Genomic DNA, 13,594 nt, shown 5'->3' with positions numbered 1-13,594 from the left:
GTCACTTGACCAGCTGAGGGTATTAACAGTTTTAAACTAGCTTATAATTTTTGTCCAATATTTTCCAGTTATTTACCTAAAGGTCCTTAAAAGAAGATCAATTCAACTGCCAAGCAACACAACATGTGATATTAAGACTTGTTTTCATAAACTGTATAAAGTGTGCTCACTTAGACTTGGCCTCCTGCAGTAGAGAGGGGTCGTCAGTGGCGAGGTAAACCCGTTTCTTGTCCACGTGCATACGCTGGGCCAGACTCTGGTAGTGGTCCTCAACATGCACCATGTACTCTTCTATTGGGTGGAATGCCGCCTCAGTTCCTACCTTATCTGTCCGGCGCACATGCACCCTGGAGAGATGAGCAAAACCTGGGTTAGCCTGATTGTGTGCGTCCGTGTGAGAAAGCGATTCAAGGTCGACAAAGAACAGGGAAAAATACAGACCAGCAGAATAAAAATTCTTTCTATTTTTTTAAACAGATGGTCAAAGGTTTTGCGCTTTGGGGTGCCGATTTTCTCAAAATGCCAACCATTATGTGTCTATGTGTGAGTGTAAGGATGGGTGGCTGAATAAAGTAAGAATAGAGAGTAAGAGAGAGAGAGAGAGAGACAGACAGAAAGATGGCTGTGAGTGGTTGCGCTCCCAGTAGAGAGCAAAGTGGGTGTAAGTGGAGACTGATTGTTAGAGCAGTGTTGGTTTGTGTGAAAGGGTCTCCCTCCTCCTTTTCTCCCCCTCCCTTCTTCTCACACATAAATACATTCGAAACTTATCAGTGCCTGTCTTTCCCAAACTTGAGGTTTATATCACAGGATACACATTGGCTAATTTCCATTAACTTTTAGTGTATTTATACAAAACTTATGTCAATTTTTATCCCCTAAATAAATAATATAAAACTAAATGTAATATATACATTAATTATTCAAAAATGTAAATAGGAAAATTTATTCAAATTAAGTAATATAGTAAGCATAGAACATTCTGTCTCAGAAAGCTCCACCAATAAAACATAAAAGTGAAACATGCACAGTAATATCTGGACTGATGTGATGCTTTGATGTGTAATGTCTCACCCTATAATGGGGTGCTTGAAGCCCAGCTTGGTGGTGGCCTCTTCTATTTCCTTCAACAGCCAAGCCTGAGGGCGGATCAGGTACTTAACAAACTGAGACACCCACCACACAGGTGGGTCTCCATGAAGCCTCTGAATCCGGTCTGCAAGGTCTTCGGGGATGGCCAGGGGCAGGTACGGAGGACGAGGGTGCAGGCTGTCCACGATTGGCAACTCGATGACCTGAACATCCCGATCGTTTGCTTCACCTACAGACGATGCACAAGACAATGAGCGGAAAAGATCAAAAGAATGCACTGGAGAAATGAAATGTTGTGGTACGGACTGTAAATTGGCCAAACATGCTTTTCCACTATGAGATTAATTTACAATTAGCAAGTCAATAAAGCTTGACGGAGGAGCTGCTCGCTCGGAATAGAGCGTGGGGGCTAAAATACGAGAGCAGGAGAGGGAAAAAAGACAACCTTAGGCCAGAAACATATCCAATAGAAACAAACCAATACAAATGCTCGGTGAATACATTAAAAGCAGGCGGCAATCTGAATCTGTGCATACTTTACTTTATATTATGTTAACGCCTTTGGCAGGTAGTTGTATCCAAAGTGACTTACAGTGTTTTCAAGGTGTACATTTTGACAGTGAATATACGGCATATTCTCCAAGCATGTTCTCGCATTAGTGTGGCGGCAACAAACCTCAAGGGCTGAGATGATGGAGTTCCCTTCAAATGTCTGTGCCATTACAATGGATGTGTTATTAGGTGCGTACATTCACACACAAGAGCATGTTTCAGGCCTTAGGGATGCACAATATACTGAAAGCCATAGTAGTGTGTGTGTATGTGTATACATACATACATATTCTCCTGTCTGTTAATACTGTAATATTGTCCAATACCAATATGGCTTCCAGTATATAGTGTATATATATATATATATATATATATATACATACACTATATATATATATATATATATATATATATTTAGGCATCATGCATTGGCAGAACGATGAATATATGCTCATTATGTTGATGGCTTAAACACTATAGATCCAGATCAAAAGGCGCTAACTATTGTTCAACCACTAGCATAAAGTAATGGAATAAAACGTTATCAGGGAAAAATGTCTTCAAAGAGTGTGCGTGCCAGGTTTAAATTATGCCTTATGCAGCATTAAATGTTAAAAAGTATTTTTCACACAAAGAAGTGTTGGAGAATCTCCCTAGCCATTCTTATATAACCTTGCTGTTAGGCTCTTTGCATGGGGATGAGGTTTTTCCAGCCCAGCACCCCTCAATGCACTGATAAACAAAATAACTCTCCCTCTCTCTCTCATCCTCATTAGAGCAGCAAGAGAATCTAAATTACATCTTGTCCTTGCATCCTGATGAATAAATTGAAGGGGGGGGCTTCAGGGGAGGAGGCTTCTTTATTATTTTAAATTCATGCTATCTGTGCGCATGTACCGCTGAAGTGGCACTGATTCATTTTAATGCTGCGTGTGTTTTGGTAAGCATATTGCTGGGGGTAATTTTCTCTAAACGCCAGCAGGATTATCCTGAAGGATTTGGTCTGCCCTTTGACCCCATGCATGTCATAACTAGAGGCATTAACAGGGTTGTGTTATGTACATTATTGAGAACCGTCTCTCAAAAGGTCCACTACAATTAGGCTGAATTCATTGGGCACCATCAGTATGTGTGTATATTATGAGAATCCAAGATGTTAATGCTAATGTGTAAAAACTGATGGAATGGCATTAGCAATACCAAAGTCATGGGTTCAGTTCATTCCCAGGGAATGTGAAAAGCAGAGAGTCCTGGTCTACTCTGAGCTCAGTCTTGAATATATTGAATATATAAGTCGCTTTGGATAAAAGTGCCTGGCAAATGCATAAATGTAACGTAATGAGTTGGAATAGCATGTTAAATATAACTCGCTTGCACAGTCTCCATCTCTGTCAATCTCACTGGTCCATGGAGTGCAGAAACTCAGGCTTTAGGGCGAACTAAGAGAGATTGTGTCCTCTGGGAGGAAAGAGTGATGGGAAAGCACTGCTTTGTTTTGAGGTCATTTCTTTCATGTTTTAAAGGCAGTCTCTCCTTCCCCTCCGCTTTGCTTTTAGAGCACAGCAGGTTCACTCCAGCTGTAGATAGATTCCTCTATATTCTTCATGCTAAAACTAGTAAAGAGGAAGAGATTAGCGATTCACATGCCGCTTGAACTGAGGCACTGTAGCGATCTGTCATGACACATTAAAGAGCCACAAAATGGTATTTATTGTTTGAATTTTTTTTTTTAAATGACAAAATTTAAATGCTTTAAATGCTTTGTTTCATACCACAGGTAACCTGCTCTGTCTTGTCTTGCGATGTATTTTGCACTGTGTGCAAAACATGATGTGAAAACGTAAAAATAATCCCAAATCCCTAAATTATTTACAAATAATCCCAAACTTTTCAAAAGGCAGCACAATTCTATATGATAAAAACAGCCAGTTTAATTCAAAGGATCAGAAACAGGGTGACAGATTTGAGGTACATGTGTGTTACTGACCAGACCAGTGTCCAGTGGAGGCCCCCGTGCGGTCAGTGCAAGTGTCGCTGACAGGTTTAAAAACTGTCTCCCATCCGCCGGTGGCGTAGCGCCAGTTCTGCGACTCCAGTATGAGGGTGCGCTGTGTGCCATAGGCAATCATGAAGCAGTACACCACATGATGCAGCTGGCAGCCGTAACCACAGCCCTTATTGATGTTACACAGCAGCTTGCGAGCCTTGCTGCAGTCCTGAGGGTTCTGCAGATACAGATCAGAAGAGAGAGAGAGGACTGAAGAGCTTTCTACACATTCAGTGGACACTTTTAGATGAGGAAATCACACTTAAAACATCTGAATTTCATTACATATGTTGAAATACAGTTTGAGGCTGCTGTATATCATATTTTTATAGTTCAGCAGGTTCCTTGATCTGCTGGATGTCAAAAACAGCACATGAATTTGCATTTGACAGTTCAAGTGCGAATTCTGTACCGAGCTGCTCATGGAAACATTTGTATTATACATGTTTCTTGGCCACCAGTAAGATAAAAACATGATGGAATAAAAAAAAAAAAAAAAAAAAGAGAGAAACAGTTTTGTCAAGGTTTTTGAAACTCTCCAATCATCTCACACATTGAAATATTTTTAGTATGTGCTGGAGGAAATTATAAATTTGGCTCTGTCACCAGCAGTATATAACATCTGAATGATCTTGGATGGATGAAAGAAGACGAAACAAACAGGACGGAAAATGCTCTCTCGTACTGAGACAATAGAGAGGCGAATTACTGGAGTAAAGAGAAAGAAAGGAGCAAGAGAGAGCGCACTGTAGATGGATGACAGCAATGTAGTGAGACAGACAGAGGACTGTCATTTCTCATAAGAGACACAGATTCTTTGTTATCAACCTGTCTCTTACACACAAAGTAAAATACACTCCATCACTTAATCACACTCCAGCTCTCATTACTGCTCTAACCTGTCTCTCTGATGGAGAGCACTGACACAAAGCTATTAGTCAAAGTTAACACAGTACTAGTAGCACAAAAGTTTTCCCCTAGGCCAAATGACTAGTTTATAATACAGAGCAGTGTTTCCCAGTCTTTGTCTCACCCATCAGTAAGGCCAAATACTTACAGATCATCAGCATCAAAAAATAAGAAATGGGCTTCTTTTGCCTCATATTCCAATGGTTTCAAGTAGCATTATCATTAGTATTCATAAAAATGGCCATAATAACAATGATTCATATATATATATATATACATATATATATATATATATATATATATATATATATATATATATAAATATACTGTAAACAGCTCAAAAAAATAAAGGTAACACTTGTGGGTTACATTGTGTTGTTAAATGTTCCTTTTATTTTTTTGAGCAGATAAAATATATATGGATCAGTATGATTATATATGGGTCAGTTTTTTTTTTAATATTTTTTACTCTCTTATGTTCACCAAGGATGCATTTATTTGATTTAAAACAATAAAAACAGTGATATTGTGAAATGTGGTTAAACTATAGGATTATGTCTGATGTTTTCACATTTTCATGAAAAACACTCTTGTGTGGTTGAATGGTACATTTATTTTAACAAATTCTGAATGTTATATTTAAGAAAACAGAATAAAGGGCAATAATCTGAAAAACAAACAATATCCCATACTTTTCCAGAACTGAAATCAAATTCTATACTTTTCCATACTGTGTATAAATCCTGACTGACTCTAATTTACAGACCCCTAACCATAAAACTGTATAATTTCCACCAACTGTAGAGTTCGATTGGAGATATGGCCTTGAGATTTAAAGTAAATTATATTTAAAACTAAGCCTATTAATTACAAAGATAAACCTATTTATTATGTTCTCTTATTAAATAGCTGTATTTTATTATTTGTACTTGGCATTGCATACTGTACGTGCGACCACTTTTTATTTCATACCATTGCTTTATGAAACTTAAAGATAACCACAAATATGCAGTTACAAATATGGAGATTATCAGGTAAAAGCATCAGTTGTCTAAAGCCACAATGTGCTGTTGTCCTTCCAACTGTAACTTCAGCATGTGACGCAGTCTTTCTGCAGGAGCCGTTCAGGCTGCGGGTTAAACACACAGAATCAAGCTGAGCTCTGCTGATTACAGCCTGTGTGCTTGTGCGTGGCACTGCATTGTGTTGCAGCTGAATGTCAGTTTAGTCTCCAGTGTGGAGTCAGTGCAAAACAACCGCCCCATCCCATCTCAGAGAGAGGGACAATATACTGCTGTCCCGCCAATTGCAATATAATCACCCCTCTCATTGATATATGGGGAGAGGGAAGAAGGAGGAGGGTGAGTGAATGAATGAGATCTTGTTCAGCTATAGACTGTATTCAAAACAGAAGCAATATTTCATTTGAAGAACAAACAAAACATGCAGTCAAAATGGAGGCTTGGGGGTTGGAAGTATTGGCAAATGCTTAAGACATGGAGGGGGACCCCCAATATCCATAAGAGCCATGCAAAATAGGTAATTCAATGAAAATTTCTCACATTTTTACATTTAATCCAGCCAAATCTTGAAAGTTTGGATTTATTTTTGCACAGAAGTAAAGTTCATTGAATATGTCATAACGTTGAGTACTTCCATCCCCTGTAATCATTATTTGTTCATTTCAAGTTAAAAATAGCATCCAATGGTTGTGAATGAATCAGTGTTTTTTAAGCAAATCTTTTAAGTGAACAGATCATATCGACATACTAACACACATTTTGTTCACTGAAGTATCTTTGTTTTAAAGAATTAGTCATGAGCAAATCAGATTTGGAGCCTTACAGAAGCACTTTTTTTATTACATTAAATTAAACACTTCTTCAAGAGCCTCTAATTAGAGTTTTAACACACAGGTATTAACAACAAATAATGCTTGCTTTAGTCTTCTGTGCAATTCTGTGTTTTTTAATTAACTGGTTTAGTAAATTATTCAGTGACTCATTCATAACAGAAAAAGTCTTATGGTCTGATATATGGCACACTGAGGGAATGGGCTCACAAATATGAAAGAATCTCTTTAGTCAATATGACTAGGGTTGTGCCGATAAACGATAGTATCGTGTATTGACGATAGTCAGAGATATCGACATAAGCAGATTTCTTTGTCGATAGTCAAGACGATATTATGCTCATTCTCCTATTAATGTAAAATAAAATAAAACTATTATTATTTGTATTTTTATTAGGCAGCCTATTATAATTCAGCTATCAAACTGCCCAGCTATTTCAGCACTGCATTTCACACACACACACACACACACACACACACACACACACACACACACACACACACACACACACACACACACACACACACTCTCACACAACCTCACTCACACACACACTTAAGTGATCAGTCTTTAAGAGAAGGACTACACCGCACTATAATGTGATGCATGCACAATACATAGTTTTGGCCGTTACAAAGTCTCCGTACACATTTCATTGCACTTTAACAAGTAATCTGAATGGCCTATACATGTGTTATATATTAAACGAGTTAACTGAGTTTAATGCTACAGTTATGTTAGAAGGAATCTCATTCTTGTTTCTGTGGTGTTGTGTCGGTCTCGTCATACAGTGTGGTCCCGATGCAGGTGATGTAGCAGTTCAATTCAACTTTACTCCAAATATATCAACTTACCTGTTCTGAATACTTTATATTTAACGTGTTCATTTATGTCCAATATTAGTGTTAAACTGCTGGACTTTAAATTAAATCTACTATTAAATTTCACCATTGACTGATTTTGCAGAACATTTAGACTGATAACTTCCGTGCGCAGATGCGGCAAATTTGTCACAGGACACGCGATATGACAGTTGCGTCCGATTATGAACTAGCTGTTTTAAATACATTATATTTAAAAAACCAAATAGTTATGATTTGACAAGAACAAAGAGTCTCTCTCTTGCTCCACCCATGCATGATAATATCATGTATCGTCGATCTCACGGACGATATGATGATCTGAAAAATGGCCATAACGCCCAACACTAAATATGACCCAAAGGATTTGAGTTACGGGTTCCATCTATTCTGACTAAAGTCTTAAAAAATAAAATCTTCCTAAGGAAAGAAAAGGAAAAAACAAAAAAAAACTAAACAAAAGCGTGCATACTATACCTGTAGGTACATGATTCTGTTCTGTACTAGGTCAGACAGTTCTTTAGCTTCTTTCTCTCTCCAATCTCCAGCACCGTCCGCCTGGCTCAGATGATACAGGTCTGTCATGATGGACCTAAAGATTACATAAAGACCACTGTAAAACACAGCTCAAAACTCCGAACAACTGCATCAAACCATTTCTGCTAATTAAACCAAGTGATTATTGGCTAATTAAGGAGCATTTTGTAAAGAAATAATATTCAATTCTTTTTAAAGTCACAAACTAAAGTCAGCCTGGCCTATGCACTCTTAATCATCCACACTACAATTAAAAGCGCTCTAGTAATGACTTCATTCTTTAGCTTCTGTTCAGCATTACATGGATGTCTTTTTCTGAAGCGCGAGCAAACCTGCTGATCTTAACATAAACACCCATTAAACCCCAAGAATGGTATTCCTACCCCATGAGATTACATGCTGTTTAGAAAGAGATTAGAGATGGAGAGAATTTTTCCTCTTTAATAAAATATAGCACATGATTAGGACAAGTGAAATTGAGCTTACACAAAAAAGGAAGTAAAGTCAGCATATATGTGTATTATGGGTATGTATTCCTCCTCTACGCTGGGATTCAAAAGTATTAAATAGTTATTCATCTCTTCTATTGTACAACAAAATGGTCTTGGATATTTAAAATGTGGAGAAGAGGCCCCTGAAGTGAATTTCAGTTTTTGGTATAATGTAAATTTGATGAGAGCTGTATAGGGACCAAGCTAATCATTTCAAATGTATCCAGGCAAAGTGTTTATATCATGATATTTCACTGTTGCATTTATGTTGACTTAATTTCATAATTAACAGCCATAATGGTTCAGACTTGGCCTGGTTAAAACCAGACCCTTTTCAGTTGAAACTGAGTTAGGGTCTGGCAAAGCCTATTAGACGTCTCGTTTCTAAAGGGGCGTCACCGACGGACCTCGTTCAAATGCCTCTGGGCGCAATTGGATAGACCTAAACCAGAGCCGTTAAATATATTTTTCAACGGCTCTGCCTAAAACCAATCAGAGCGATGAAGGAGATGACGTATGCAGAGCGAATCCAGAGCGAATCCAGTCGGAAGACAGCGATAACATCTTTTTTAGATATGAAGGCTTCAAGTGTTGTTCTTTGCTCGGGTTTCAACGCAAAGTTAAAGTTTAAATCACTTAAAACAGACGCGATAGCAGTTTCGAACGAATGTTCCTCTGCAGCATCCATCTTTGTAATGTACAAAATCTGCTTTACCGTCGCTAAGCTGTCGTCATCGTGTAAACCCCGCCTCAACGTTTCTGATTGGTGCCGCGATTTCGGCGGCACAGAAACGAGCTAGATAGTCCTCTTTGCCAGACTATTCTGTAGAGAGAATTGAAATTCGCCGGAAGTAGTCTGGGTTTTCCCAGGCTAGTTCAGACTGGTAAGTTATTTTAATTCATTCATTGAGTGGAGGTATTTATCATAAATTGACAGGATGCTGTGTTTTTTATGTTTAGACACAAAAATATGACCTTAAAAATTTTCAAAAAATCAATTCCACTGAGCAAATAAATAAGTTGATTTCTCATACTGGTGAGAGCAGTATATTTATTTGGAATCACATTTACACTACTGGTCAAAAGTTTGACTGAGATATTTTCTTACTAGATTAATACTTTTTATTAAGAAATTAAGAAATTGATACTTTCTTCAGCAAGGACAGTAAAAACTGACAGTAAATACCTTTATAATGTTACAAATTTGTGTTTCAAATAAATGCTGTGTTTTGAATTGTCTAGTCAACAATAAATTCTGACAAAAATGTATATATATATATATATATATATATATATATAAATGTATCCCTGTGATGTCATGTGATCCTTCAGAAATTATATGCAGATTTGCTGCTGAAGAAACATTTAAAAGTTTACAACAGTTGTGCTGCTTGATATTTTTGTGTATACTGTGATAAGTTTTTGTCAGCATTTTTTGTTGACTAGACATTTCCAAAAACAGCATTTATTTGAAATACAAATTTGTTATATTATAAAGGTATTTACTGTCAGTTTTTTATACTATCAATGTCATTATAAGTATATATACTGGATGTGTGTGTGTAACCTCTGCTGGTGTCCAAGGTCCTGTAGGAGTGTGTCCACATGTTTTTGTAGTGCTCCAGTGTCCACCAGTGCTAGTTTCTTCAACTCACTGCGAACAAAATACCACAATTCCTTCACGCCATTCTCCACCTTCCTCCTTAGCTCCTCCTGGTCCTTTCCTGGACCTGCACACACACACACACACACACACACACACACACACACACACACACACACACACACACACACACACACACACACACACACACACACACATTTTTCATCCATATTAAAAGGTTCCTATTAATTTGACACGTTTCATCTTTCCTTCACTCAGAATTAACAGCAAGCCATTACAGCACATCTGAGAGCTGTCAGCCCTCACATGTGTGTGTGTGTGTGTGTGTGTGTGCATTTGCTTAACTATACATTAGGATGTGCAGAAGTTAACTAAATCTGACTTTAAAGTCAGATTTAAAGTCTACCTTTGGAGGTGTTTAGAGAAATCTTTAAGGTACAAAAACTAAAATTATAATTTCTAGTTGTACTTTTAGAGTTAGACTTTGGTTTGGATTAGTTAATTTGCGTTATTTATTAAGAAATTAAATTAAATTTAAGTAAAATGTATTTTCTTATACTTAAGAATGATAAGAAAGGCTTTATATATTAAGATTTTTTTTTAAACAAACAAAAAATTGTTTTGTTTTTTTGGTTTAGCCACTGAAATTTTGGCAGGCAATTGTTTAATTTGATGTTAGCTTTACATAAAAACGTCAGAATTGTACAGTTCATTTGGATAATTGTGTATATTTACACACCATCAGCAGGGAGGCTACGGTAAGAGTTGATTTTCTCCTTAGCTTTGATCAGTTGTTCTTCAAGGTTGCGTAATTTACCCATGGCTCCGGGACCACCATCGGCCTGTCCTTCAGGTAACCTGGAAGACAGAGAGAGAGAGAGAGATGTTAGCATGACCACTGTCTGGGGAATCGGCATGTTCTTATACTGCGTTACCGCTTCTGAACATTCAAGCTCCTGTGAGAGTGAACGTGTTGTCTACTCGGTCAAGGTGAATTGTGGTTGGCTAATTTCCCAGGGGTCTTTGCTCCTTGCTTCCAGTGCCAATTTAATGCAATGATAAGTTGCGGCAGCCACTGCGGGCAACTAATTTGGTGGCAGGGGCTATTCATCACACACAGCACACAAACAGTTGACCGAAGCCTGCCCAGCGTGGGCTCCTGACGTCCACCACACACATTCTCATCTTATAAACTTCATTACTGACGAACATCCCAAGACCTGAACCTCCATCATTCCCTAACACTCCTTCAGAGAAATCTAGTTAATTTATGAGATGACTTCCTTTGGTCGACAACAGATCCTGCATATTCTCTCTCTCACACACACAATATTAGTTTAGCTATCAACATACTAATTCTATTGCTTTTATATGAAGCTAATTATAATCTCAATACAGCAGGGTTCTCAGACACATCACCTGAAGTGTTATTCTTCATTAGACACCAGATGAACAGGTACAACAAATACAAGTGGTCTTACAACCATGAATTTTAACTATATGAAGATATTGCTACACTTATACATGTATTAGTGAATAGGATTGTTGTGTGACTCATCTCTTCCTCTTACTTGCATACTGCACTGCTTGTTTATTGGACTAATGATGCCTTGAATTGCTTTCCTAGGGAACTGTAATATTCTCCTAGAAGATCAGGCAGGTAGTGGTCACACTAAGAGACCACAAACAGCGACGTGACTCTAAAAAGGAGTTCAAATACACATACTATTTAGAAATGTTTAAGATCTAAATTTAAAAAAATAATTTAACAAGTTTTTATATTTTTATGTTTTATATTTTAGGGGTCTCCAAATAACTCCTAGGAGAGACACAAACAAACAAACAAACACACACACACACACACACACACACACACACACACAAGCATCAGAGAGCTCAGTTCTCCCCTTTTTCTCATGCACAGCTCTGTGTCCTTGCAGTGGGTTTGTAGTGGAAATCTGAGCCGTATTCGAAATGTGTTTGACGTGAATGGAAAGCATTGTGGAAAAACTGCCTCATCTAAAAGAGAGAGAGAGACAGCGATAGAGAAACAGAGAGGGAGGAAAAATGAGGATAGGGCAGCAGAAGTCTTATCTGAGAAGAGAGGGATGGAAATGTATTTGTGGGAAGGCGTGCGTAGGGTTTTGAAATGGTAAACAACACATGCACATTTCACCTGGATGCAAATGGTCATGTGGATATGAAAGACAGAAAGGGAAAAAGAAGGGTGGGTGAAACTGAAAATGAGGAGGGATGCTGGAATTGGAGGAAAATTGCGATGTCAAACATTTATGTCATTCTTGGCTGGTGAAGGACGAAATGAGAAGAGAATGAGAAAAGAAAAAGAGAGAGAAGGGGTTTGTGTGTGAGTGTGTGTGTGTGTGTGTGTGTGTGTGTGTGTGTGTGTGAGAGAGAGAGAGAGAGAGAGAGAGAGAGAGAGAGAGAGAATCTTTGTGAGAAAGACGAAGGCCTTGAAGTGTCATATTTATGCGGTTTGTTAGGCGACATACTGAGTTAAAGACAACTTTGTTAAATGAATCCAAATTGATTTCTCATTTAGGCCAGAAAGAAACACGCTCTACTCAAGAACACAAATGCAGACATTACTTTGGGGGTGATAAACCTTGATTCTTAAAGAAAGGAGATACAGTTACCTTCTAATGTCTTAGCTATTAGGGCAGATACAAAAAATGCAAAAACATGAAAAAAAAAATCTTAATCAGCATTTTTGTTTTGCTTTAAAAAATGTAAACATCATTAAAATGAGAAATTTAACTGAGAATCACATTACTTTATTATTCAGACTTGTTTTCAAAGACTATATTTTAGTTTAAAGGTGTTGTATGTAAGTTTTTGACTCTACCAAAGCATAAACATACCATAATATGTTTGCAGATATTTAAGAAACATGCTAAGTTAACATACTTGTTTATCTGAAAAACAATGCTACACTCAGTTATTCTACTTTGAAAATGTAGAAAAGTCATCGTCAAGTGCGTTCGTTTCTGTTTGTGTCGTCAATCTGGCAACCTGCGTGTGCGTCAAGTCAGAGGAGAAAAAGAATCCCTCTCCAATATTTTGAATTTGGACTACGATACCTAGTTCAACCACTTGGTGTCAATCCTACATACAGCACCTTTAAGTTTATTTTGTTTATGTCACTGGTATTTTTTCATATACTCTTAAAGCAAGCACTCCTAAAAAACCCCCCAAAAAACTACAATTATTTAATACAGTATGTGGATTGCTATATTTTCTGGGTGCATTCCATTTAAAAGTTTTTATACCCTGCCTTCCCACACTAACTTCCCTCCATCTCGGGGTCTTGGATGTACATTACTGTTTATATAGTGTGAGTGTCCATTATAGCGGTACCTATGTACAAAGTGGAACGCACTTCCACAATGACTGCAGGGATTCCCTCGAGAGGAAATGTTTAGGGAAGTTCACAGAATGTACTGTATGTCTAAAGGGAATCGCATTGCAGTACAATTTGTGTAGCTACAAGTATTTTTGTTCATGTATACTACTGTTTAAAAGTTTGGGGTCAGTAAGATTTTGAATGTTTTTGCACAAGTCTCACCAAGGCTGCATTTAGTAGATCAAAATAAAATACAGTAAAAAGAGTAATA

At 37.6% G+C, this 13,594-nt stretch overlaps 1 protein-coding gene across 4 annotated transcripts in view; it reads right to left on the bottom strand.

The window, feature by feature from the left end:
• Positions 1 to 13,594, bottom strand: part of fut8a (fucosyltransferase 8a (alpha (1,6) fucosyltransferase)) — a 92,347-nt gene that overhangs the window by 3,761 nt on the left and 74,992 nt on the right. For all 4 annotated transcript variants that reach the window (XM_059520611.1, XM_059520612.1, XM_059520610.1 and 1 more), the window contains 6 exons: positions 10,702 to 10,820; positions 9,906 to 10,068; positions 7,788 to 7,902; positions 3,629 to 3,866; positions 1,072 to 1,318; positions 171 to 347 (listed from right to left, as the gene is read on the bottom strand). In XM_059520611.1, the coding sequence (XP_059376594.1) occupies positions 171 to 347; positions 1,072 to 1,318; positions 3,629 to 3,866; positions 7,788 to 7,902; positions 9,906 to 10,068; positions 10,702 to 10,820 (1,059 nt within the window). The remainder of the gene's footprint in view (positions 1 to 170; positions 348 to 1,071; positions 1,319 to 3,628; positions 3,867 to 7,787; positions 7,903 to 9,905; positions 10,069 to 10,701; positions 10,821 to 13,594) is intronic.

Source organism: Carassius carassius, chromosome 32 (assembly GCF_963082965.1).
Source record: "Carassius carassius chromosome 32, fCarCar2.1, whole genome shotgun sequence".
In the NCBI taxonomy this organism is placed as follows: domain Eukaryota; kingdom Metazoa; phylum Chordata; class Actinopteri; order Cypriniformes; family Cyprinidae; genus Carassius; species Carassius carassius.
This window is presented reverse-complemented; position numbering and strand designations above follow the sequence as displayed.